Source organism: Anolis sagrei, chromosome X, assembly GCF_037176765.1.
Source record: "Anolis sagrei isolate rAnoSag1 chromosome X, rAnoSag1.mat, whole genome shotgun sequence".
NCBI lineage: Eukaryota > Metazoa > Chordata > Lepidosauria > Squamata > Dactyloidae > Anolis > Anolis sagrei.
In genome coordinates this window covers 62,497,722-62,522,997 of record NC_090034.1, presented here as the reverse complement: position 1 = coordinate 62,522,997, position 25,276 = coordinate 62,497,722, and the positions used below count along the sequence as shown (strand labels likewise).

Genomic DNA, 25,276 nt, shown 5'->3' with positions numbered 1-25,276 from the left:
TTGGGCGGGGCCTAGCGACGCCTCTGAGGCGCCAAAGCAAGATGGCGGCGGCGGCAGAAGCAGGGACGGGAGCGGAGTCCCGAGAGGTCCCATTCTCGCTGCTGGCGGTGTTCGGCCCCGGAGGCGCCCGGGCCGGGTTACGGAAGGCGACGCTGGAGGCCCTCAGAGCAGGTGAGGAGCGTGACGGAAGTGGGGGGAAGGGGCCAGAAGTGGGGAGGGGGTCCCGAAGGGGGCGGGGTTTGCATCCTCTTTTGCCTCACTCCATGGTATTGTGGTGTATGATACCCTACAAGTTTTCTGGGGTATTGTATAGTGCAGGGATCCTCAAATTGCGGCCCTTCAACCGTTTTGGCCCCCAACTCCCAGAATTCCTGACCATGGAACAAGCTGGCTAGGGCTTCTTGGAATTGGAGGCCCAAGTTTGTGGATGCCTGATATAGTGTATGGACTATGACCTACTTCATCTAAGCAGCATCGCAACTGTTACTATTACCATCTATCTATCTATCTATCTATCTATCTTCTATCTATTTATATCTATATCTATATATATCATCTATCTACTTATCTATCTATATCTATATATAAAAATGCCAATTTGGCAATAAAACGTCTCTATCTTCTATCTATCTATCTATCTATCTACTATCTATCTATCTTCTATCTATCTATCATCTATCTATCTTCTATCTTCTATCTATCTATCTATCTTCTATCTATTTATCTCTTATCTTCTATCTATCTTCTATCTATCTATCTATCTATCTATCTATCTAAATGCTCTGTGCATAATGAGTGCCTTAAAAACAAAAGAACCAATGAACGAAATCACACCAAATTTGGCAACAAAACGTCTCTTTCTTCTATCTATCTTCTATCTTCTATCTATCTATCTTCTATCTATGTATCTATCTTATCTTCTATCTATGTATCTATCTTCTATCTATCTTCTATCTATCTATCTTCTAACTATCTATCATCTATCTATCTATCTATCTATCTATCTATCTATCTAAATGCTCTGTGCATAATGAGTACCTTAAAAGCAAAAGAACCAATGAACGAAATCACACCAGATTTGGCAACAAAACGTCTCACAACACAAGGAGTGACCATCACTCACAAAATTATGATTTTGTCATTTGGGAATTGTAGTTGCTGGGATTTATAGTCCACCTACAATCGAAGAGCATTCTGAACTCCACCAACGATGGAATTGAACCAAATTTGGTACACAGATAGATAGATAAAGATAGATAGAAGATAGCTAGATAGATAGAAGATAGAAAGATAGCTAGAAGATAGATAGATAGATAGATAGAAGATAGATAGCTAGCTAGCTAGCTAGCTAGATAGAACTCCCCTGACCAACAGAAAATACTGGAAGGGTTTGGAGGGCATTGACCTTGAGTTTGGGAGTTGTAGTTCACCTACATCCAGTGAGCACTGTGGACTCAAACAATGATGGATCTGGACCAAAGTTGGCAAAAACACTTAATACACCCAAGACAGATGGAGTTTGGGGGAAACAGACCTTGACATTTGAGAGTTGTAGTCACTGGGATTCACAGTTCACCTACAATCAAAGAGCATTCTGAACCCACGAACGACAGAATCGGGCAAACTTCGCACACAGAACCCCAATGACTAACAGAAGATACTTAAGGCCATCCAATCCAACTCCCTTCATCAGGGCAAGAAAACGTAATTAAAGCCTTCCTGACAAAGAGCCATCCAGTCATAGATATATATTTAGATAGATAGATATGATTCACACACCCACAGATATAGTATCATAGATTTGAAAGGGACCCTTAAAGAAGGACAATGATATGTTATATATTCCAGGGATGGGCAAACCAGACACTCTCCACATCAACACTGACAAAGAAACAAGAAGTACTGTTTACCCACAAGCATAAAGAAATTACATATATTAGAAACCAACACTTTTTCATTACTTTATTTTCCAGATCAACAGACTGGGCCACAGCAACGCGTGGCAGGGGACAGCTAGTTATTTATACGCAATGGTTCCATTTATAAGTGTATTATCTTGGCTGTGATCAATATCAGTCACATAAAGTGCTGGAGTGCGATGAATCACTAGGTCTCATGTTTTCGATGTTTGGAGTTCTAATCATGTTCAAAGGCCTGTTTAAAGAGCCATATTTTCACGTTATTCTGAAAATATTGAAGTGTGGGGGCTAGCCAGGAGGCCGCCACCAAGAAGGCCCTCTCCCTTGTCTCCACCAACTGTGGTTGAGAAGGAGGCGGGACCGAAAGGAGGGTCTCCTGGCAGATCTTAGAGCCTGTGCCAGTTCACAAAAGGAGATGCAGCCTCACAGATAGGCAGGACCCAAACCACATAGGTCAGTGGTTCTCAACCTGGGGTCCCCAGATGTTTTTGGCCTACAACTCCCAAAAATCCCAGGCAATTTACCAGCTGTTAGGATTTCTTGGAGTTGAAGGCCAGAAACATCTGGGGACCCCAGGTTGAGAGCCACTGATATAGGTCTTTGCAAGTGATAACCTGCACTTTGAATTGGGACTGGAAATTTGTCAGCAGCAAGTGGAGCTGCTTTAGCTAGCCATGGTTAGTAATCTGGCTGCTGACATTTGCACTAATTGCAGTTTCTGAGCCATCTTCAAAGGCAGCCCCACGTAGAGTGTGTTGCAGTAATCAATCCGAGATGTAACTAAGGCATGGACCACTGTGGCCAGATCTGGCTTTTTATATGGCATTTGTCCATTTATATTTTAAAATGTATATTGTATTATTATGTTTCAAGATAGATTTTGGAAATTGAGGAGGGACAAATTATTGGGGAGGGGGTGTATAAGGTATCATTCTTTTGTTATATTATTTTATGCTATTGTATACAATATTACCCATATGTTATATGCAGTGATGATTGTGTTGCTTTACATTACTGACAATGAAAAGAAGTTATACATACTATATGTTTGATCCTCCTTTGGGAGAGATAAAGCGGGGTATAAATATAATAATAATATATTGTATTACATTCCTGGTTTTATGCTTATGCTCCATTTATATGAGTAACTTTATATCAACAGATGCATGCATCTGGGTTTCTGTCAAAGTAAACAGGAATGTATTGTGAGGCTGCCCTGAGTCCCCCTCGGGGGTGAGAAGAATGGGACACAAATGGGTGAAATAAATATTTTTTAAGACCATAAGACAGTAAACCCTCTTTAGAAATATGTTATCATATCATTGAGCTTTTCCCTGGTTGCTCTTTAGAAACAGAAGGTCTACAAACAAAATGTAATGTAACGTGTTCCGCAAGAGAGACGCATGAATCAGGCCTAGAAGGGCATGGGATTAATGCTTGCACCGTAGGGAGAAGCGCATGAGGATCCAGGCGCAGATCATGCGGCTGCAGCCCCAGGAAACCCAATTCTGGAAGAAAGGGGAGCTTGTGCTGGAAAAGCCCTGGGGCCACCTCTGGCGCATGGCCTCTTTGGAAGGGAACTGTCCATATAATGAAAATGTCATTGCAGATTTGATAAATGTGAATTTAATATATGTGTGGGAATGAATGGAAGGATGTATGGATGGAGTTAATAATGTTGGAGACACTAATTCTAAAAGACCAAGGCCTGCAATGACTAAACCTGCTTGCAGGACTGTAATTAAAAGTTGCTAATAAGAACTGAAAATTAAACTCTGATAAGAATGGGACAGTGATAAGATAAATGTTTACAATGTTAAGAAGGAAGTCAACACAAGCTTTGTGTCAAGAAGAGTCAGCGTGTGGCCAGGAAACTGAGATGGATCCAGGATGGAAGACGTCTATCATTAATTTACAACTTTGAAACTACATCAGCAGAATATTCCTATAAAAGACTCAGTCTAATAATTCTCAAAGTGTGGCAGACTTGAGTCCGTTCCACCCACCATGCTCTGCTCCATGGGAAGGAAAAGATAGTGTATTCGGAGAGTGGCAGATTTGCAAGAGAGCAGTCCGGTTACTTTGGGGCTTCTTTCTCAAGGGAAGAGGAAGAAGTGCACTTTTGGAGTTTTAGGTTTGAAAGGGACCCTTAAAGAAGGACAATGATATGTTATATATTCCAGGGGTGGGCAAACCAGACACTCCACATCAACACTGACAAAGAAACAGGGAGTCAGGTTCTGCTGTATGGAAAACAGAGATCTCGTCCTTGCCATTCTGCTTAGGGAAAGGATGCATTTTGGAGTTTTCAAGTTTTCAAGTAATGGCAGTTTTGGAACTGTACATTGGCAGGCTGCAGGAAAGCAGGGTCTGGCCTAAGACGTACTTCTCCAAGGAGGGAGAAAAGGATATGGTAATATTTGGATGCTTGAGGATGAATGCATGTACATTGACACTGAAATACAACACCTCCTGAGCTCTATGAGTGCAGCATTTTTCTGAATGAAGCACAGAGTGTTTGAGGACCGGGACATCCATAGGAATACCATGGTGCTTGTTTATAAAACTATAGTCCTCCCAACACTTCTATATGCCTGTGAAATGTGTACAATCTGCAGACATATGCAATTCCTGGAATGATTCCATTAACATTGCCTCTGAAAAATCCTGCAAATCTCGCGGGAGGATAGGCGGACAAATGTCAGCGTGATGGAAGAAGCAAAGACCACCAGCATTAAAGCAGTGGTCCTCTGCTGGATCGATCACGTTGTCCGGATGCCCGATCACCGTCTCCCAAAGCAGTTGCTCTACTCCGAACTCAAGAACAGAAAACAGAATGTTGGAGGACAGGAAAAGAGGACTCAAAGCCAACCTTAAAACTGTGCATAGACACCGAGAACTGGGAAGCCCTGGTCCTTGAGCACTCTAGCTGGAAGTCAGCTGTGATCAGAAGACTTCGAATTTGAAGAGGCACGAATGAAGGGTGAAAGAGAGAAACATGCCAAGAGGAAGGCGCGTCAAGTCAACCCTGACCGGGACCGCCTTCCACCTGAAATCTGATGCCCTCACTGCGGGAGAACATGCAGGTCAAGAATAGGGCTCCAAGTATCCACCGCCAGGACAATCTTACTCGGACAACGAGGGATCATCTAAATGAGTATGTGTGTGAATGGTGATCGAAAATGTAACTCCCTTTTTGTTTGGTTGTTAGCCATGTAATTGTAAATCCAATGTAGTTGCATAGAATCTGTATGTCTGTATGTCCAATGTCATGGGCATTCAAAGCATGCCCAACAGATGGCCATCCAGCCTTTGTTTTAAAAGCTTCCAAAGAAGGAACCTCCACTGGGGCAAAGAGTTCCACTACTGAACAGCTCTCACAGTCAGGAAGTTCTTCCTAATGTTCAGGTGGAATCTCCTTTCTTGTAGTTTGAAGCCATTGTTCCACGTCCTAGTCTTCAGGGCAGCAGAAAACAAGCTTGCTCCCTCCTCCCTATGACTTCCTCTCACGTATTTATACATGGCTGTCATGTCTCCTCTCAGCCTTTTCTTCTTCAGGCTAAACATGCCCAGCTCTTTAAGCTTCTCCTCATAGGGCTCGTTCTCCAGACCCTTGATCATTTTAGTCACCCTCCTCTGGACACATTCCAGCTTGTCAATATCTCTTCAGTTGTGGTGACCGGGCCCAGGAGAGAACCCTGCAGCACTCCGCTCGTCCCTTCTGTCCAGGATGAAGAAGAATCATTGGTGAGCACCCTCTTGGTTCGTTCGCTTAACCAATTACAGATCCACCTCACTGTAGTTTTGCCTAGCCCACATTGGACTAGTTTGCCAGAAGGTCATGGGGGACCTTGTCGAAAGCCTTACTGAAGTCCAGATACACTACATCTATGGCATTCCCTGCATCTACCCAGCTTGTAGTTCTATTGAAAAAAGAGATCAGATTAGTGTGGCATGACTTGTTTTTGATAAATCCGTTTTGACTATTAGCGATGACCGCATTTGTTTCTAAGTGTTTGCAGACCACTTCCTTAACAATCTTGCCTGGTATCGACGTGAGGCTGACCAGACGGTAATTGTTTGGGTCATCCTTTTTTCCCTTCTTGAAGATTGGAGCACATTGGCCCTTCTCCAATCTGCTGGGACTTCTCCCGTTCTCCAAGAACTCTCAAAGATGAATGCCAATGGTTCCAAGATGACTTCCGCTAGTTCTTTCAATACTCTTGGGTGTAGTTGGCCCTGGGGACTTTAACTCATTTCCCAATTTGGGGTTGGATGTCCTCTAATCCCTCATCCACTCCATCTTGCTGAGGTTGAAGATGATTTTCTTTTTGTGAGAAGACTGAGGCAAAGAAGGTATTTAGTAGTTCTGCCTTTTTCCTCTCCCCTGTCATCATTGCCCCATTTTCTCCTCGAAGAGGCCCTATCGCCTCCTTGTTCTTCCTTTTTCTACTGACATAAGAAAAGACGCCCTTTTTATTGTTTTTAATGTCCCTGGCAAGCCTGAGCTCATTTTGTGCTTTAGCCTTGCGGACCTTTTCCCTACAGGAGTTGGCTATTTGTTTGAGTTCTTCTTTGGTGATTTCTCCCTTTTTCCACTTCTTGTGCATGCCTCGCAAGGCTGTTGTCCCCCTCCCCCGGTGGACCTAGTTTAAAGTGCACCTAATGAGGTTTGCGAGTCTGTGAGCAAAAAGGTGTTTTCCTACTTGTGTGAGTTGCACCCATCCCTTGGCAGTGAACCATCCTCCTGGAAAAGCAAGCCATGGTTGAGGAAGCCAAAGCGTTCCTCCTGACACCATTTTCTAAGCCAGTTATTGACCTGTACTATTTTTCTGGTCCTTGTAGGGCCGTGTCTTACAACTGGGTGGAGGGATGAAAAAACCACCTGTACATTACACTGTTTTAGCTTTGTTCCGAGAGCTCGAAAATAATTTATGATCCTTTGAAAAGTATGCCTAGCAGTATCATTGGTTCCTACATGAATCAACATGGGGGGACGGGACCGTGTTGGGGCTTGAGGAGCCTGGTGAGCCCCCGGGAGGAAGCATATTTCTCGAGCCATCCCATCTGTTCTGGAAATGATGGCTTCTGTTCCTCCATCTTGAAGAATTGCAGACGATGAGGGAACAAGATAGAGTCCAAATTCTCTGGAAAAGTACATATGCTGGAGTGGTTTCAATGAATTGGAATTCCATAATCCCTATATGGAGGCGGAGGAAGGTTCTTGGTATAGTTGCTTGTGGTTGTTTTGTTTTTAAGCCATGGGAAGGCTAAAGATTTTTAAAAGGAATTTAGAGGAAAATCTTTTCCAATGAGGGAAGATAGCATTTGAATTTGGAGTTGTTTTTACAGTAAATTGACAGAAGAAGGGGTCTCTTTGTCAAAGATCAGAGGTAAAAAAAAATAATGGCAGGAGTTGCAATTTAGGGCAAGATGCAGTTTTGACCCTTTATATGTAGAAAAGGATCTAAGTGAATTTTAAACTTTGGTACAGGAGGACTCTTGGTGATTATAAAGGAAAATGTGCAGGAGGAAGAACAGAGGAGATTCTGAATTTTATTTTATGAAATTCTTTTTTGTGGAATTCTATCCAAGGAAAATGGGGTGCTTGTTACAAAATGGTATTATATTACCTAGATGTGGTATTTTATGGTTGAATAAAAAGTAATTGGAGTTATGATTTTGCGAATTGATAAAGTAAAATGGAAAAGATAAGGTAGATGAGTTACATTTTGGTTTCAGAAGCAGTCTGATCGGCAAAATTGGTCAGCCTAGTAAATGGGGTATTGTTTTATTTTGTGTAAAAGTTCTGATATACCCTCTCACACTGGACATTGCAATAAAAGAACCTGTGCTTTAAAGTTACTGAGAAGTTATGCATGACAGCCAGCCCTGGCAAACATTCTTGGTGTGCTGTAGCAAGAGTCCTTTCCTGCGCAGCTCTCTTCGGTCACTTTCTCCCCTCAGAAGCGCTACTTCCATCCCCTGCCTGTTTAAGACCTGTCCGTTTGCCTCCTCTTGCTCCATGCTTGCGGCTGCCCTGCTTCCTGTGAGTCCCAGCCATCTCTTTGCCCAAAAAAGGCTCTCTCCTGAAAAGGACACAGCCTTCCTTCCTTATTGCTGCCTGCCTGCCTTGTTTGCCCCTTTCCTCCCTCTTCTTTTTGTTCCATCCTTCCTTACTCCCTCCCTCCCTCCCTCCCTCCCTCTGTCCTTTCCTTCCTCTCTTCCTAACTCTCTCCTCCCTCCCTTCTTTCCTTCTTTCCTTCCTTCCTTCCTTCCTTCCTTCCTTCCTTCCTTCTTTCCGCCATTCCTTTTTCTCTCCCTTCTTTCCTCCCTCCCTTCCTTCCTCCCTTCCTCTTCCTGTTTCTCTGTCCTTCCTTCACTCACTTCCTTCCTCCATAACTTCCTTCTTTTCTTCCTCCCTTCCTAACCCTCCCCCTCACTCTCTTGGCGCTTCCCCTTGATCTCTCTTCTTCCCTCCCTTGCCTTCCTTCCTTCCCTTCCTCTCCCTGTGTTTCCCTGTGCTTCCTCCCTCCCTTCCTAACTTCGTCCTTCTTCCTTCCTTCTTTCATTCCTCTCTTCCTAACCCCCTCCTCCCTCTCTTCCTTTTTCCTCCCCCCTTTCCTTCCTCCCTCCCTCCCTCCCTCCCTTCCTCTTTTCCTCTCTCCTTCCTTCCTGCATGCCTGCCTGCCTCCTTCCCTTCCTTCTCCTTTCTATTTTTCTGACTCCTTCATTCTTCCCTTCCTCACTCCCTTCTTTTGTTCTTTTCTTCCTTCATGCCTGCCCCTTCCCTTCCCTTTCTATTTTTCTGACTTCTTAATTCCTCCCTCTCTTCCTCTTTCCTTTTCCTCTTCCTTCCTTCCTGCCCCCTTCCCTTTCCCTCCCTTTTTTCTGACTTCTTAATTCCTCCCTCCCTCCTTTCCTTTTCCTCTTCCTTCCTGCCTGCCTCCTTGCTCCTGGAAGATGTAGGCAGGTGAGGATCAACAGCTGTGAAGTGTCCCTGCTGCCTCCTTCTCCTCTACATGGCAAAAGCGCTCTTCTCTGTGTTTGTTGGCCTTCCCTCTGGCTGTGGTTCCTAGGAGCCTCCGTGTGGCCTGGAAAAGGCAGCAGGTTTTGAGAGAGGCCCTTGGGGAGGGACACATGTGGCCTCCCCTGGACTCACAGCCAAGTGCCCTCCTTGGTGCCTCCCCATCTGCCTTGGCGCTTCCCCTTGATCAGAGACATCCACCCCTTATTAGGCGGTGGCGTTGATGTGCTTCCTCTTTTGCCTGGGCTTCCTCTCCTCTCCACCAAACAGGAAATATGAGGGGCAGTAGCAGTGTTTCTTTCCTCCTTTAGAAAGGGCAAAGGGAGTGAGGAGGGATGGGGTCATCCCAGGGAATCCTCTCTGTTTTCTTGTGTGAGATCCCAAAGTGTGCTCCTCTTTAGGAAGGGAGCGCCGGAGCCTCCTTGCATTCATTTTGGGGCCAAAGGAGCCTTTGTCATCCGTCCGATCATGTCCCCCGCCCTCCCCCGAGATGGCCTTCTGCCGGAAGGGCTCTGATATGCCTTTCCTTGCCTGGAAGAATGTGGTTGGACTAGATGGCCCACACAATTTCTTCTAACTCTTAAGACTCTTAAGAGTTTGTCCCTGGTGGTCCTTGCATTGGGGGGGGGGGGGGGGCTGCTGCACTGTTTTTCACTATCCTTCCCCAGAACTTGTCTTTATTGTGTACTTTAATAATGAAACCATTTGCTGGTCTTCCAATGTTTGCCTATAATCAATAACAGGCTTTGGTCCATCCTCGAGTTACAAACATCTGACTTGAAAACAACTCCTAGTGAAGAACAGGACTGAGAGAACAGGAAGTGAGGGAAATCTGCCTGTATGAAGGAAGAGAAACCCACTCCTGGAAGAATTGTTATTATTAGGAGGAAATGGGGTCTCCAGTGAAGCTGCCTCCTCAATCCTTGTTTCCACAATAAGTCTGTTTCTCGCTTAGGCATCCGCTCCTGGGACATCGACCTGGCGGCCTGCAACCTGGACCAGCAGCTCAAGCTCTTTGTCTCCCGCCACTCGGCCACTTTCTCGGACATCGTCAAAGGTGAGGAGGGAGACACTGCTCATCTCCCCCGTCCCTTGGCTTCTTTCCTAAGCCATATCCACGGAAAGCATGCACTCTGCTATTGGGGGAAGGCAAGGCTTTTGGAAATAGGGTGCCATAACCTTTTGGGAAATGGGATTAACGACTATTTTGGGAAAATCAGGACTCTCCCTGAGAAGAGTTAAAAACTCGCTTGAGTCAACACTAGCATTCATGCAAGGCCATTCTTGGCTGTTAGACTGATATACCTAAATATCTCTTCAAACTGTTAGAGACAAAGATATGCCAATGCACAAACACACACATACACATATATATCTCACAGAGGTTCAGAAGTGTTATTTCAGTTGCCCAAAAACATCTACTTTCCCTTAAAACATCATGCTCTCAGGAGACCAAAATAAGGAGACTTCTTTAAAAGTAACGTAGTTGGTTTACTCACAAACTTCATGTATTCAACATACAGGTACTTTGCCTATCCAGTTACAGATTTGAAGTAGTTTCTCTGCATCTTTCTTTTAATCTTAACAGTCCATAGGCTGAAGTATCTCTTCTCGTCTGAGAGTCTGATAAGTCTCTGTCTAGTCTGAAAGTCCAATGAAGTCTGAGTACTGAACAATCCCAGTTCTGATCACATGGTCTGCAGCCCCACCCACAACATAGCGTTAGAGAAAACTGCATACCAATACACTCATATACAATACAGTTACCAATCTGTATTATATACATAACAAGTAACTAGTGGAGTTTTGGAAAAAGGTTGCTATTTCCAACATTATCAAACTTCAGGCTATGCAGTGGAAGAGAGTGCTGATCTCTGGATATAAAGTCCACAACTTCTGTCATTGGGAAGCCCCCAACTCTCCACTCCAGGGAAGCCCCCACGTTGTGGTTGCATGCTTCATTTATATTCCTTTTAACCAACCACCTGCTGCATTACATCATCCCCACCTCATCCTATTCTTGATTGCTTACGGGTCCTATTCATTAGTTAATCTGTGATTTATTATTATTACTACCATATATACTCGAGTATAAGCCAACCTGAATATAAGCCGAGGCACCTAATTTTACCATAAACACTGGGAAAACTTTACATACATCTGTAATTTAAGATTCCGTAAGTCTGCCCAACTCTGATTAAACCATTCTTCTAACCTTCTTCAATGTAAATGTGCTTACGTATCCTTGCAATAATAATAAATAGGGTAAAATAATAAATGTAATAATAGTAACAATAGAGTAAAATAATACATGTAATAATAGAGTAAAGTAATACATGTTATTTATTTATTTATTTATCGAGTCAGGACCAACAAGACATTTGTATTACATTTTAAAGAAAACAAACAAACAGACAGACAAAACACAAAGTTTGCAAGCTTGGTAGTTGATTACATGTCCTTTGATCAGTATCTGGCCACTTGGAGTGCCTCTGGTGTTGCTGCAAGGAGGTCTTCCATTGTGCATGTGGCAGGGCTCAGGTTGCATTGCAGCAAGTGGTCAGTGGTTTGCTCTTCTCCACATTCGCATGTCGTGGATTCCACTTTGTAGCCCCATTTATGAAGGTTGGCTCTGCATCTCGTGGTGCCAGAGTGCAGTCTGTTCAGTGCCTTCCAAGTCGCCCAGTTTTCTGTGTGCCCTGGGGGGAGTCTCTCATTTGGTATCAGCCATTGGTTGAGGTTCTGGGTTTGAGCCTGCCACTTCTGGACTCTCACTTGCTGGGGTGTTCCAGTGAGTGTCTCTGTAGGTCTTAGAAAACTATTTCTTGATTTAAGTCGTTGACGTGCTGGCTGGTACCCAAACAAGGGATGGGCTGGAGATGTCACTGCCTTGGTCCTTTCACTATTGGCTGCTACTTCCCGGCAGAAGTCAGGTGGTGCAATACTGGCTAGACAGTGTAGTTTCTCCAGTGGTGTAGGGTGCAGACAACCCGTGATAATGCGGCATGTCTCATTTAGAACCACATCCACTGTTTTAGCGTGGTGAGATGTGTTCCACACTGGCCATGTATACTCAGCAGCAGAGTAGCATAGCGCAAGGGCAGATGTCTTCACTGTGTCTGGCTGTGATCCCCAGGTTGTGCCAGTCAGCTTTCGTATGATATTGTTTCTAGCACCCACCTTTTGCTTGATATTCAGACAGTGCTTCTTGTAGGTCAGAGCACGGTCCAGAGTGACTCCCAGGTATTTGGGTGCGCTGCAATGCTCCAGTGGGATTCCTTCCTCAGAGCTCGGGATGCTTGTCTGTTCTTAAGGTGAAAGGTAATACATGTAATAACAATAGACAAAAATAACAAAATGTAGTGATAATATTAACAGAGTAAAACAAATGTAATAATATTAGAGTTAAAAAATTGTAATAACAATAATAGAGAAAAATAATACATTTATTATAATAAATAAAAGAAAATAATAAATGTAATAATAACATTATAACAATAATAAAGTAAAATAATAAATGTAACAATAACAAAAACAACAATAATCAAATAATCACCATAGTTTATGTTAACAGTATACATTTTGGGAAAATGCTGTATGTGTATATGAATGAGAAAAAGTGGGAAAGACTGACTTGATAAGAGGGTGGGAAAAAAAGAATGGGAAGGGGTGTTTGAAAAAGTGGGGAAATGAAGTGGAAAGGGGGTATCTGGAAAAGTTGGACAGGTTGGGGTGGGAATGGGACAACTGGGGAAGGAGGAAAGATTGAGGTGGAAAAGGGGTCTGGAAACTGGAAAAGGTTGGGATGGAAAGGAGGGTTGGAAAGTGGGAAACTGCAGTGGGAAAGGGGGCAAGACTGAAATGGGAAAAAGAGGTTTGAACCTGGGAAAGGCTGGGATGGAAAGTGGAGAGAGAGGGACTGGGGAATGGGGGTGGTAAATACTGGGATAGGAAGGGGGAAACTAGAAAAAGGGAAGATTGGGTGGGAAAGGGTGCTAAAAAAGTGTGAGGGAAACAGGTGGGAAGGGAGAAGGTGAGAATGGACGATGGGACGATGGGACTTGCATATAGGAGTTGTAGTTCACATGGGATCTAGACTAAATTTGGATCAGCAATACCTTTGTCAAATAACCCGAGCACCGCCGAGTCCCCAAGCTAGTAAATATAAATAAAAATGTAATGTTCATTTGAGGGATTAACAAAACTCAAAAACTGCTGGGCAAATTGACCCCAAATTTGGACCCAAGACACTAACCAAAGCAATCTATGTCCTTCACTCAAAAAAACAAAAAAATTAACTGGAAAGAACTTAAACCCCCACAAGCCTAAATGACTATACAGAGCATGCGTTAAAAGAACACCCTCCCTCGCCCCTCCCTCCTGCACGAGGAGAAAAAAAACAACAGTTGAGAGACAGGTGGCTTGAGAGAGGGAGGAAAAGGTGGCCCATCTTTCCCTTTTGCTAGCCCCTGCCTCTTCCCTCCCAAACACTTCTGGTCCAAAGCATTTCACCTCCTTGCCAGCCAAGAGAGAAAGAGAGGCGGCATCCTCTTCCTCCTTACACCTAGAGCCAGCCTGCTCTTCCTCCTGGAGTTGCTGCCTGCTTGCCTTCCTTCCTTTCTCCCATTGCATTTCTACTTGGGCATTTTAAAAAGCCCAACATGAGATGGAGGGGAGAAAGAAAGGATGGAAGGAAGGATTGAGCGAGAGAGAGAGAGAGAAAGCACACTTCTCCAGATCCACCCCCTCCCTTTCCTTTCCCTCATGGCTGCCTGAGACTCGGGGCTCTGGGCACCTCCATTGGGCTGCTGGGAACTTGCAGGGGAGGGATTCTGTATGTATATAAGTGTGTATGTGTATATACACACACTTATTTTTACACATTTCAACTCCCAGAAAGCTCTCCCATATTAAGTTATGGGAAGGACGGACGATGGATGATGGGACTTGCAGTACCTTCACTCACTTCCTGAAACCACAGCGACACTCATCCAAATACTAATAAAGACCAAAATTGGCACAGAGAACGCCCATGGCCAACTCAACATTCTGGTGAGGTTTGGGGGAGAACAAACTATGGATGATGGGACTTCAGGTACCTCCACTCACTTCCCAAGACTGCTGCAACCCTCATCTATTGACTGATCAAGACCAAACTTGGCACACAGAGCCCCCATGACCCACTCTCCGTCCTGGTGCACTTTGGAGGAGGATGGACCAAAAATGATGGGACTCGCAGTACCTTCACTAACTTCCTGAGAACACTGTGAGCCATAAAAATAACTGATAATGACCAACCTTGATACACAATTCCTTTCTTAAAAAACCCGTGCAGCGCCGGGTCCCCAAGCTAGTAAATAATAAATACCAATAATATAATAACATAGTGATGCTTGTAATAGTAATAAGAAAATAGAAGTAACAATACTATGTAATACTACTAGTAACAATAGTAATAGTAGTAATATTATAATAAATACAGCTAGTCTCTTTTAAGAGTGGAATCATAGTAATAATAAAACCATAATAACATATTATAGTAATAATTACTACAATAATAATAGTAGTAGTAATACTGATAATAATTATAGTAGTAAATAACAATGGGATGGCAGGAGAAAGGAGAGAGAGAGTACACAGGCATGGCAACAGAAATGAGGGGGAAAGGAGGGGTTCCCTCAGCCATCTTGATTCTGCGTATCTTCTTCTCATTGAGGACTGCAGACTTGAGTGGGGTGATGCCCACCTCTCTCCTCTGCTTTGGCCCCTGCAGGTCAGCGGGCCCTTCATCACCGTGGAGACGTCCTGGAGGCCCTGGTGCTGTTGAACCCCGCGGACACATCCGTTTGTGATGAGGTGAGGCGCTTCACTCTCAACACCACAAGAAGGGCCCGAGGAGTGAGGTCTGCTGTCCCGCCTGTGCTCGCTGGCCGTCTCCTGTTGGGCGCTGTGCTTATTAAGAAAAGACCCTCCTCATACAGCAGAGTAGCTTATTAGCAGCAGCGTGACCCAGCACCAGTAGCCCAAAGTGATAAAAAGAACAAAAACACACGGACCAATATTATCTCTTCCTTAGGAGGCTTTTCTTTGTGGTGAAATAATATGATTGCACTATTTACAAGAACTAGGTTTCCGTAACACAAATAAAGCTCTTTATACTTCCCTCTTCGCTTCCACGCTGGGCTTCTTTCTAATGCACATAAACAGTTTCACTCTCAGAGAGCCTCTTCTCACACCGAAGTTACACAGGAGCTTCACACAGCAGCTTTACACATGATGGCCTTCAACCTGGGCCTTCTTTCATCGAAGCTTCTCACTCCAGGCCTTTTTCCTGCTGAGGCCTACTCTCACTGAGGTCTGCTAACACTGACGGCTACCTCAGACCGGAGCCTCTCTCACACTGAGACGAACTAACACTGAGGGTTACTAACACACTAAGGCCCTTCTTCCACAGAGACCTCTCACAGACTGAGGGCTACTAAGCTATAGGCACACTAGCTTATATTGAACTGCAACTTTTGATGAGTCAGTGTATCAATTTAACCCTTTCAGTGCTTGACTCACATTTTTGTAATTAAAATACCTAGTTAATTTTCAGTATTTCTGACATCTCATTGGTTAATCATTCTTTCTTTTTCTTACTTGCTTTCTTTTTTCCAGCTCCGCAACCTGGTCACAGACCCTTCGCGAGACAAGCTGGTGGTCTTTGCTGGACCGTTTGTGGAGGAGACCGGGGAGCTGGTCCTGCAGAGGGGCTCCTTCTCCCTCCGGGACTTCCTCCAGGTCCTGGCTGACAAGGAGGTGAACTTCTCAAGATGCCCCTTTCTTCCTTCTTTCCTTTCTTCCATTCAGACTCCATTGGGACCCCCTTGCATTTGGGGAGGGGAGGAGTTGCTTTCCCATAGATTTCATCAAGCACTTTACATGATTATTGTTGTAAGCTGCCCCAAGTCCCTCTGGGAGATGGTGGTGGGGTATGAATAAAGTTTATTATTATTCTTATTATTTCCCCTTGGAGCCCAGAACCCTGGCTGGGACTTTCCGCCTGTGTGCCCATTTTGGTCCAGATGCATTGTTGGTGGGACTGTGGAAAGGAAGGGAAGGAAGGAAGGAAGCGGTCCTGCAAAATCATAACATTGTATAGTTGAAAGAAACCTTAAAGAAGGCCCCTTCTGCCATTATGCAGGTTCAGATGGAATCTCAGTTCCTGTCATTTGAACCCATGGCTCCACTGAGTCCTAGTCATTGATTCGTATTCTGTGAATCATAGAATCCTAGAGTTGGAAGGGACCACCCAAGAGCCAGCCAGTCCAACCCATTTCTGCCTTCTTACACAAAAAGCACAATCAAAGCCCCCCTCCCTCCCCCCCAACAGATGGCCATCCAACCTCAGGAGAAGGAGCTTCCACTGGACTGAGGCAGAGGGTCCCCCTGGTGAAGTCCTTCCTAAGCCCCACAGCCTTCTTTTCTGTGCTGACCGCCGCCTCCTGTTCCTATCTAGGTGGGGGAGCTGCTGGGCTCAGCGTCTGCCCGGCCACGCCTGACGGTGGTCTGTCCGGAGTGGTGGGACCCTGGCCAGAGCCCCCTGGAGCTGGAGGGGCACCTGGAGCTTCGCTTCAACCCGGGCCTGGTGCTGCCGGCGGGAATGGAGGGCCTGGGGGAGTTCCTGGAGTACCTCTCGGAGTCGCTGGAGCCGCCCTCACCCTTCGACCTGCTGGAGCCGCCCGGGGCAGTGGGCTTCCTGCGCCTGGCGCGGCCCTGCTGCTACGTCTTCCCCGGCGGGCGTGGCGATGCAGCCTTCTTTGCTGTTAACGGCTTCAACGTGCTGGTGGATGGTGGCTCCGACCCCCGCTCCTCCTTCTGGAAGCTGGTGCGGCACCTGGACCGCGTGGATGCCCTGCTGGTCACCCACCTGGGCACCGACAACCTCCCTGGGGTTAACAGCCTCCTGCAGCGGAAACTGTCCGAGATGGAGGCAGTGGCAGAGCAGGAGGGCCTCCCTTGTGAAGTGGGCGGTGAATGTGCCCGGAACCTTATCTCGCCGGAACTGGGGGTGGTCTTCCTCAATGCCGCGGAGAAGCTGCGGGGCCTCAAGGAGGATGAGCCGATTTTGGGAACAGCGCTGCTGCGGAGCTGTGACGAGGCCCGCCTCACCCTGCACTGCCTTGACCGCCTCGGCGTCCGGCCGCTGCCCCTCTCCAGGGGTCCCGGCCCGAAAGTGGAGCCCACCGTCCTTTTTGAGAAGATGGGTGTGGGCCGGCTGGATATGTTTGTGCTGCACCCAATCAAGGGCAGCAAAGAGTTGGACTTCCTGCGGAAAGAGTGGGCCGGTGGCCCCCTGCCCAAGGGCCTGGAGGCACTTCCCTTGCCCTGCCTGACCTCCGTCTGTGTCCTGCTAGTCTGGCACCCGGCCAGCCCCTCTGAGAAGCTGGTGCGGGTCCTCTTTCCTGGCTGCACCCCGCAGAGCCGTGTCCTGGAGGGGCTGGAGAAGGTCCGGCACCTGGACTTCCTGCGGCACCCGTTGGTCACTCAGAGCGACCTGGACAATCAGGGATGGAGGAGGCCAGGTGGCGGCAGCCAGGAGAGCCTACGCTCAGGGTCCAGCCTTTCCAGCCCCAAGGAAAAGAAGGAGCTCCCCAAGGAGGAGGAGAAGGAGAAAGAGAAAGTGGAGCCCCTCAAGGAGGAGACAAAAGAGGAGGAGCTTCCACAGGACACCCATCCAAAGGAGAAGCCCAAGGAGAAGCAGCCGGTGGTCAAGAAGGAGGCCAAGAAACCAACTTCCAAAGAAGAAGGCACCCTGGAGAAGGAGGCTCAGAAGAAGGAGGTGAGGCTCCCCAAGAAGCCAGAAGGGAAGCCAGAAGGGAAGCCAGAAGGGAAGCCAGAAGGGAAGCCAGAAGCCCTTCGGAAAGAGGCCCCTAAGAAGGAGAACGGGAAGCCAGAAGCCCTTCGGAAAGACGCCCCCAAGAAGGAGAACGGGAAGCCAGAACTTCTTCGGAAAGACGCCCCCAAGAAGGAGGACGGGAAGCCAGAAGCCCTTCGGAAAGACGCCCCCAAGAAGGAGAACGGGAAGGTAGAAGCCCTTCGGAAAGACGCCCCCAAGAAGGAGAACGGGAAGGTAGAAGCCCTCCGGAGAGAGGCCCCCAAGAAAGAGGACAGGAAGGGAGAATCCCCCCGGAGAGAAGCCCCCAAGAAGGAGGAGCCCAGGAAGGAAGCCAAGCTGCCTGGCAAGGAGAAGCGGGTCTCCTCCGGCGCCAAGTTGGGGGGCACTAGCCTCAAGAAGGCCGCAGCCCCTTCCCCGAAGAAAGAGGCAGAGAAGCTGAAGGGCAAGGCTCCCCCCAAAAGAGCCCCTGCGGAGGGCTCTGAGGCCTCTCCTGAGAACCCACCTGAGGAGGCCAGTGGTCTGTCCACCGACGAGGGCATGGTTGTCACTCCAGCCTTCAGTGGGCCAGAGCCCTCCCCCGCTGAGCCCCTCCTCCAGGACACAGTCCCTGAGGCAGAAAGCCCTCAGGCCTTGCGGCAGCGCAGTACCAGCGGAGAGCCCCCGTCCCTGCTCCGGGACACCCTCAGCCCCCCTTCACCACTACCCCAGACCCCCCAGAGCCTGGACCGAAGTGGCCTGCTGGAGATGGGGGAGGGGGAGGAGGGTGGCGGAGTGGGGGGCAGTTCTGAGGAGAAGACCCTGGAGATGATGTCCCCTGGGAGCCCCTCTGGTCCCTCCCCGCTGCCCTTCTCTCCAGCCGAGGAGCGTGTCATCGTCGTCCTCAACGGCGGCCGCAATGACAACTCTGCCTCCTCCCACTCTGACTCCTCCAACTCCTTCTCCTTCTTCCAGGAGAGGCCCTCAGGGGGGCTGTCCGGGGGCCGCCTCTCTCCGGGGGCTGCCTTCCACGAGAACAATGATGCCTCCCCAACCCTGACCACCCCATCACTGCCGGCCGAGGTGGGCTCCCCGCACTCCACCGAGGTAGATGAGTCACTCTCCGTCTCCTTCGAGCAGGTCCTGCCCCCGGTCAGCGAGGAGGAGGCCGTTGTGGTGGCCATAGGAGAGCCGGACCCCAAAGCCAAGGCCGGCCTGGCCCTGCCCCTACGCCCACCCCATGACGTTGACCTCTGCCTGGTCTCCCCCTGTGAGTTTGAGCATCCCAAGTCAGAACGCTCCAACAGCAGCGGGGGCTCCCAGGAGATGACTGGCAGCAAGGCATCCCGAGGCCGGCGTCCAACCGAGACCACGCCCACCTCCATCAGCGAGTCGCTGCCCACGCTCTCGGATTCTGACCTGCCCCTGGCTGCCGGGATGGACTCGGAGGACGACGAGGAGGACGGCCTGGCCAGAGTGGCCCGCGACCCACTGCCTGCTGCCCTGAAGGACCCCCGCCCGCTGGCCGCCCCACCAGGTCTCTGCATGGCCGACCCTGAGAGGAACAAGGGCAGGGTGAAGTCAGCCCCAGCCAAAGGGAGGACCGCCTCTGCTGGCCCCACTGGCCGTGCGAAGCCGTCCTCCACCGGCCCAGGGGAGCGGACCAGGACTTCCACTGGCGGCGGCAGCAAGACACAAGCCCTCGGCGGGCGGGCGAGCGGGGACGGGAAGGCCTCCCTTCTCCAGGGGCAGCGGGGACCTGCCCACAGGGGATCCCAATCCGCCAGAAGGTCCTCTGTCTCAGGTGAGCAGTGCAGGAACCAATGGGAGGATGGGATTAGGGGTGGGGACGGCTTGTGAACACTGTGGGAAAGAGGCCTAGGCATCATGGCAGACTAAAAGCTGAACATGAGTCAACAGTGTGATGCAGCAGCTATAGCAGGCCTGGGCAAACTTTGGCCCTCCAGGTTGGGCAAACTCAGGCCCTCTCCCAGTTGTGAGAGTTGAAGTCCAAAACATCTGGAGGGCCGAAGTTTGCCCAGACCTGAGCTAGAGAGGCAGATGCCATCTTAAGCTGCATCAATAGGGTTACATAGAGATATAGGGGGAATCGGCTTGGGAACACCTTGGGAAAGGGGCCTATGTTGTTGTTGTTATTACTATTATTGTATTATTGTTATCATTATCGTAAGCTGAGCATTAACTTATGATATAGGATGAATGGGAGGAACCTGGCTTGAGAACACTCCATGGGAAGGGGGCCTTTGCTGCTGCTGTTGTTAACTTGTATTATCATTCTCACCAGCTGAACATGAGCTTAGTATAATGGGAAAGGGGCCTATGTTGTTGTTATATTATTATTATTATTATTATTATTATTTTATTATTATAAGCTGAACATGAGCCAGGAGTGAGATGCGGCAGCTAGAGAGCCCAACATGATCCTAGGCTGCATCAATAGGGTTATATGGAGATATAGAGGGAATGGGCTTGGGAACGCCATGGGAAAGGGCCTATGTTGTTATTGTATTATTATTATCATTATCATAGGCTGAACAGGAGCTTATGATAATGGGAAAGGGGCCTATGTTGTTGTTATTATTATTACTACAGTATTATTATTGTATTATTATCATCATAAGCCAGGAGTGTGATGCAGCAGCTAGAGAGGCCAATGCAATCCTCGGCTGCATTGATAGAGTGATATGTAGGTCTAGGGTGCCTGACATACTGCCCTTTGACTCTTTGTCTTCACTGTCGTCCCCTTGCAGGCCCGCGCTCAGTCCCGGCTGCTGGCTCCCCGGTCTACCTGGAGCTGGCCTACTTGCCGGGGGCAGCCAGTGCACAGCGGGTGGACGAGGGCTTCTTCCGCAGTGTCCGCTCCCAGTGCTACATCATCAGCGGGCAGGATCAGCTCAAGGAGGGGGCCATGCGGGGCCTGCTGGACGCTCTCCTGGCCGGGAAGCAGCACTGGCCCCACGACACACAGGTGCTTTTGGAAAATGGCATTCATAACCATAACCAGTTACAGATATGTTTGAAATAGTTTCTGTGTGCAGATGGCCTGGGGCATCTCTGTTAGAATCAAGAGCAGGCAAGTGTTGGTCTAAACAGTCCCAAAGTCTAATGGAGTCTGAGGTCTGAGCAGTCTCAGAGCCTAATCATGTGGTTTGTAGCCCCTCCCACAAAAAGAAACATAGAGTAAGGAAAGCTGCATTACAGGACATACATACAATAAGGAAGCAACAGGATTATATACAAACAAATATCTAGAGGGGGCTTGAAGAAGGTTGCAATTTCCAACAGGTGTGCATCGGCCATGGCTGAATTCAGAACAGGGCTGGACTGGGTGGCCCTTCCAAATCTATGATATTGAACCTATCTCTCATATACATATGTACACACACACACACAAAACAAAGGGTCATAAAGCACACTTTTGGGGGAAGGAGGTGGAGAATGTGACCACTTCATGTAGACAGAAAGCCAAACACCTTGAATAATAATTATTCATATAATTATGATGATAATGATTATTATGATGTTTATAGCATTATCATTTTCCTTATATTATTATCATTATTTTGTTATTGCTGTTATTGTATCATTTTATTATCATAATATTACAACATTATACTTTTATTTTTATCATTATTTTCATTATTTTGTTTTTATTGCTGTTAATGTATCATATTATTATTATTATTATTATTATAGTAATATTATCCTTATAGCATTGTCATCATCATTATAGTAAATACTATTATAGAAAATACTATTATTATAGAAAATGCTATTATTATTACTACAACTCCTATAAATCAAGGTCAATTCCCCCAAACCTGATCATGGGGGTTCTGCATGCCAGGTGTGGTCCAGGTCCATTATCGAAGGGGGTCACAGTGCTCTGCCTTGATGCAGGGTGAGCTACAACTGTTGAGTCAGTCCCCAAACCCCTTCAGTCTGTTCAGTTGCAGATCAATTTCTCTGTGCTTGCTGGGTTTTTTTTTGTTTTTTTTTTTTGGTCGTTTCAGGAGCGACTTGAGAAACTGCAAGTCGCTTCTGGTGTGAGAGAATTGGCCATCTGCAAGGACGTTGCCCAGGGGACGCCCGGATGAATTGATGTTTTTATCATCCTTGTGGGAGGCTTCTCTCATGTGCCCGCATGAGGAGCTGGAGCTGATAGAGGGAGCTCATCCACCTCTCCCCGGATTCGAACCTGTGACCTGTCGGTCTTCAGTCCTGCCGGCACAGGGGTTTAACCCACTGCACCACCGGGGGCTCCTCCTGTGCTTGCTGTGTGCCATAGTAAAGGATAGGAAAGAGTTAAAGGAGAGGCAGTGGGCGGGGTCATGCAAATTCCACACAAGGAACGCTGGGATGCCTGCCTGTGGTGGAGAAAACATGTCAAATCTGGGATGAAATTCTTGCCGAATGACAGTATTCCTTAGGTGGCAGGCAATATGGTGTTTGGGGAGAACATTGGCAGGGTTTGGGCGACATGTTCATGGCGTTCACTCTAACCTGCAATGTCAGTGGAGGAGTGTCTTTGGAGGCTTCTCAGCACTTGGAACTACTGCCTGTTTGGAGGCTGGAGGCTATCCGTGGAAGTGGACACCTCCACCATATACACGCACACACATTTTTCACTTTCATTATGTGTATAGATAGATGGGGCATCCGGTGGTGCAGTGGGTTAAAGCTCTGAGCTGCTGAGCTTGTTGACCGAAAGATCACAAGCTCACAGGGAGCGGTGTGAGCTTCTGCTGCTAGCCCCAGCTTCTGCCAACCTAGCTTTTTGAAAACATGCAAATGTGAGTAGATCAATAGGTACCGCTCCGGCGGGAAGGTAACGGAGCTCCATGCAGTCCTGCCAGCCACATGACCTTGGAGGTGTCTACAGACAATGCTGGCTCTTCAGCTTAGAAATGGAGATGAGCACCACATCCCAGAGTCAGACACGACAGGACTTAATGTCAGGGGAAAACCTTTACCTATAGATTATTATTATTCTATTTATGATGATGATGATATTTCAAGGCTTCTCCCCTTGGATGATCCCTGACTCTCTCTCTCTCTCTGTTTCTCTCTCTGACCTCAGGTGACCCTGATCCCGACCTTTGACTCGGCGGCCATGCACAATTGGTACACGGAGACCCTGGAGCGGCAGCAAGCGCTAGGCGTCACTGTCCTGGGCAGCAACAGCACCGTGGCCATGCAGGATGAGACCTTCCCCGCCTGCAAAGTCGAATTCTGATTTGCCAGTTATGGATCGGCCCTGCCCCCTCCCTGGTTGCGTTGCATGCTCTGCCTCCAGAGCCAAGAACACATGTTTTCCAGAAGAAGGCCCTTGGGCCCCTCCCTTGGTTTGGGGGGAGGGTGTTTTTCATGAGGTTGGGAAACAGGGTACCCCTCACCACACACACACACACATCAATGTTTTTTAGAAGGGGGCCTTGGTGACCGGGGCCCCTCCAAGTTTTAAAGGAATCTTCTTTCCACTGTTCCTTTCCCTTTCCTTTTCCCTTTCCCTTTCCCTTCCCCTTCCTTCTGTCCATCTATCCCAGGCATTGGCCTCCCTCCAGGTGTTTTGGATTTCAACACTTTCTAAAAGCCAGTAGGCTACTAGGAATTGTGGGAGTTGAAGTCCAAAACGTCAGGAGGGAGGCCAAAGTTCGGCCATGCCTGGTCTATCCTTTTCTTTCTTTTCTTCCACCTTCCTTCCTTCATTTTCCTTCCTTCCCTTTTTTGCCTTCTTTTTCCTTCATCCTCCCTTCCCCACATTTTCCTTCTTCCCTCCCTTTCCTTTTCTTCTTTTTATCTTTTCCTTTGCCCCTTCATTCTTTCTATCCTCTTCTCTTCCTTTCCCTTATTCACCTTTTCCTTCCTTCCCCCCTCCCCTCCCCTCTTTTCCTTTTTCTCTTCTTTCTTTTTCCTTCCTTTTGCCTTCTTTTTCCTTCCCTCCCTTCTCCACCTTCCCCTCCCTTTCCTTCCTTCCTTTTATTCTTCCTTTCCCTTCTCCACTTCTTCCTTCCCTTTCTTTTTTTATCTTTTCCTTTTCCTTCCTTTTGACTTCCTTTCCCTTCTTCCTTCCTTTTCCTTCCTTCTCCCCCTCCCCTCTTTTCCTTTTCCTCTTCTTTCTTCTTCCTTCCTTCTTCCTTCCTTTTGCCTTCTTTTTCCTTCCCTCCCTTCTCCACCTTCCCCTCCCTTTCCTTCCTTCCTTTTATTCTTCCTTTCCCTTCTCCACTTCTTCCTTCCCTTTCTTTTTTTATCTTTTCCTTTTCCTTCCTTTTGACTTCCTTTCCCTTCTTCCTTCCTTTTCCTTCCTTCTCCCCCTCCCCTCTTTTCCTTTTCTTCTTCTTTCTTCTTCCTTCCTTCTTCCTTCCTTTTGCCTTCTTTTTCCTTCCCTCCCTTCTCCACCTTCCCCTCCCTTTCCTTCCTTCCTTTTATTCTTCCTTTCCCTTCTCCACTTCTTCCTTCCCTTTCTTTTTTTATCTTTTCCTTTTCCTTCCTTTTGACTTCCTTTCCCTTCTTCCTTCCTTTTCCTTCCTTCTCCCCCTCCCCTCTTTTCCTTTTCCTCTTCTTTCTTCTTCCTTCCTTTTGCCTTCTTTTTCCTTCCCTCCCTTCTCCACCTTCCCCTCCCTTTCCTTCCTTCCTTTTATTCTTCCTTTCCCTTCTCCACTTCTTCCTTCCCTTTCCTTTTTTATCTTTTCCTTCCTTTTCACTTCCTTTCCCTTCTCTACCTTTCTCTCCCTTTCCTTCCTTTTATCCTTCCTTTTTCCCCTCTTGTCTTCTTTTCCTTTCTCCACCTTTCCTTCCCTCTTCCCTTCCCTCCTCCTCCTCCATTGCACCTTCTTTCCTCCCATTCAGTTCTCTTTCAAGGCCAGCGAGAGCCCAATGAAACCAATGGAGGGCCCGCCCCTTCTATTGACCCCCCCCCTTCCACAAACTGCAACAGAGCAGTCCCTCCCTTTCTTCCCTTTCCTCCTTCTACCTCTTTCTTCTGTTGCAAGCTCCCTATTGAAGGAAAGTCGGGGAGGGGGAGATGCACCCACAGTCTCCCCGCATTGTTTGCAATGTGACACTAAAGCCTTTTTCTGTGTGTGTGTTGTTTTTCTCTTCAGTGTTGATTTTTTGTATATGTATATACATATTTTTTTCTACAAACGGAAAAGGACAGGAAAAAAACAAGAACAGCTCCAAATGAATATGGCAGGTCCTTACATTCCAGGGCCGCCGCCGCCACCTCCTCCTCCGCCTGTGTTTCCCCTCCTTGCATTCGATGGCTCCTGTTCATGTTCTGTGCGTTTTATATAGAATTAAAGCATTGTTTACTTGTTTGTTTTCTTCTGGAGGAATCCCTTCCGGAAGAAAACACATCCCCATCCCCAGATGTGTTGCCCACCTTCAGTGCTTAATGGGCCTCTCTCTGTTCACTATTCTGCACCAGTTGGAATAAAACATGTCAAAGAG

At 47.5% G+C, this 25,276-nt stretch overlaps 1 protein-coding gene across 2 annotated transcripts; it reads left to right on the top strand.

Moving 5' to 3' along the window:
• MAP1S (microtubule associated protein 1S) lies at window positions 1-25,276 on the top strand. 2 transcript variants are annotated; one of them, XM_060784721.2, is made up of 7 exons: window positions 1-171; window positions 9,902-10,003; window positions 14,720-14,802; window positions 15,607-15,747; window positions 16,448-19,607; window positions 20,575-20,792; window positions 22,905-25,276. In XM_060784721.2, the coding sequence occupies exons 1-7, from the start codon at window positions 42-44 to the stop codon at window positions 23,058-23,060; spliced, it is 3,990 nt and encodes a 1,329-aa protein (XP_060640704.2). In that variant the 5' UTR covers window positions 1-41; the 3' UTR covers window positions 23,061-25,276. The 2 variants fall into 2 exon arrangements, with proteins under 2 accessions (XP_060640704.2, XP_060640705.2); XM_060784722.2 differs by lacking the exons at window positions 1-171; window positions 9,902-10,003 and adding an exon at window positions 12,195-12,267.

Excerpts from the sequence above, each read along its gene's own strand:
- MAP1S (XM_060784721.2), top strand. The coding sequence starts at position 42 with ATGGCGGCGGCGGCAGAAGCAGGGACGGGAGCGGAGTCCCGAGAGGTC. Across the intron at positions 14,803-15,606 it reads ACACATCCGTTTGTGATGAG|CTCCGCAACCTGGTCACAGA; the intron begins GTGAGGCGCTTC and ends TCTTTTTTCCAG. Across the intron at positions 19,608-20,574 it reads CAGAAGGTCCTCTGTCTCAG|GCCCGCGCTCAGTCCCGGCT; the intron begins GTGAGCAGTGCA and ends GTCCCCTTGCAG.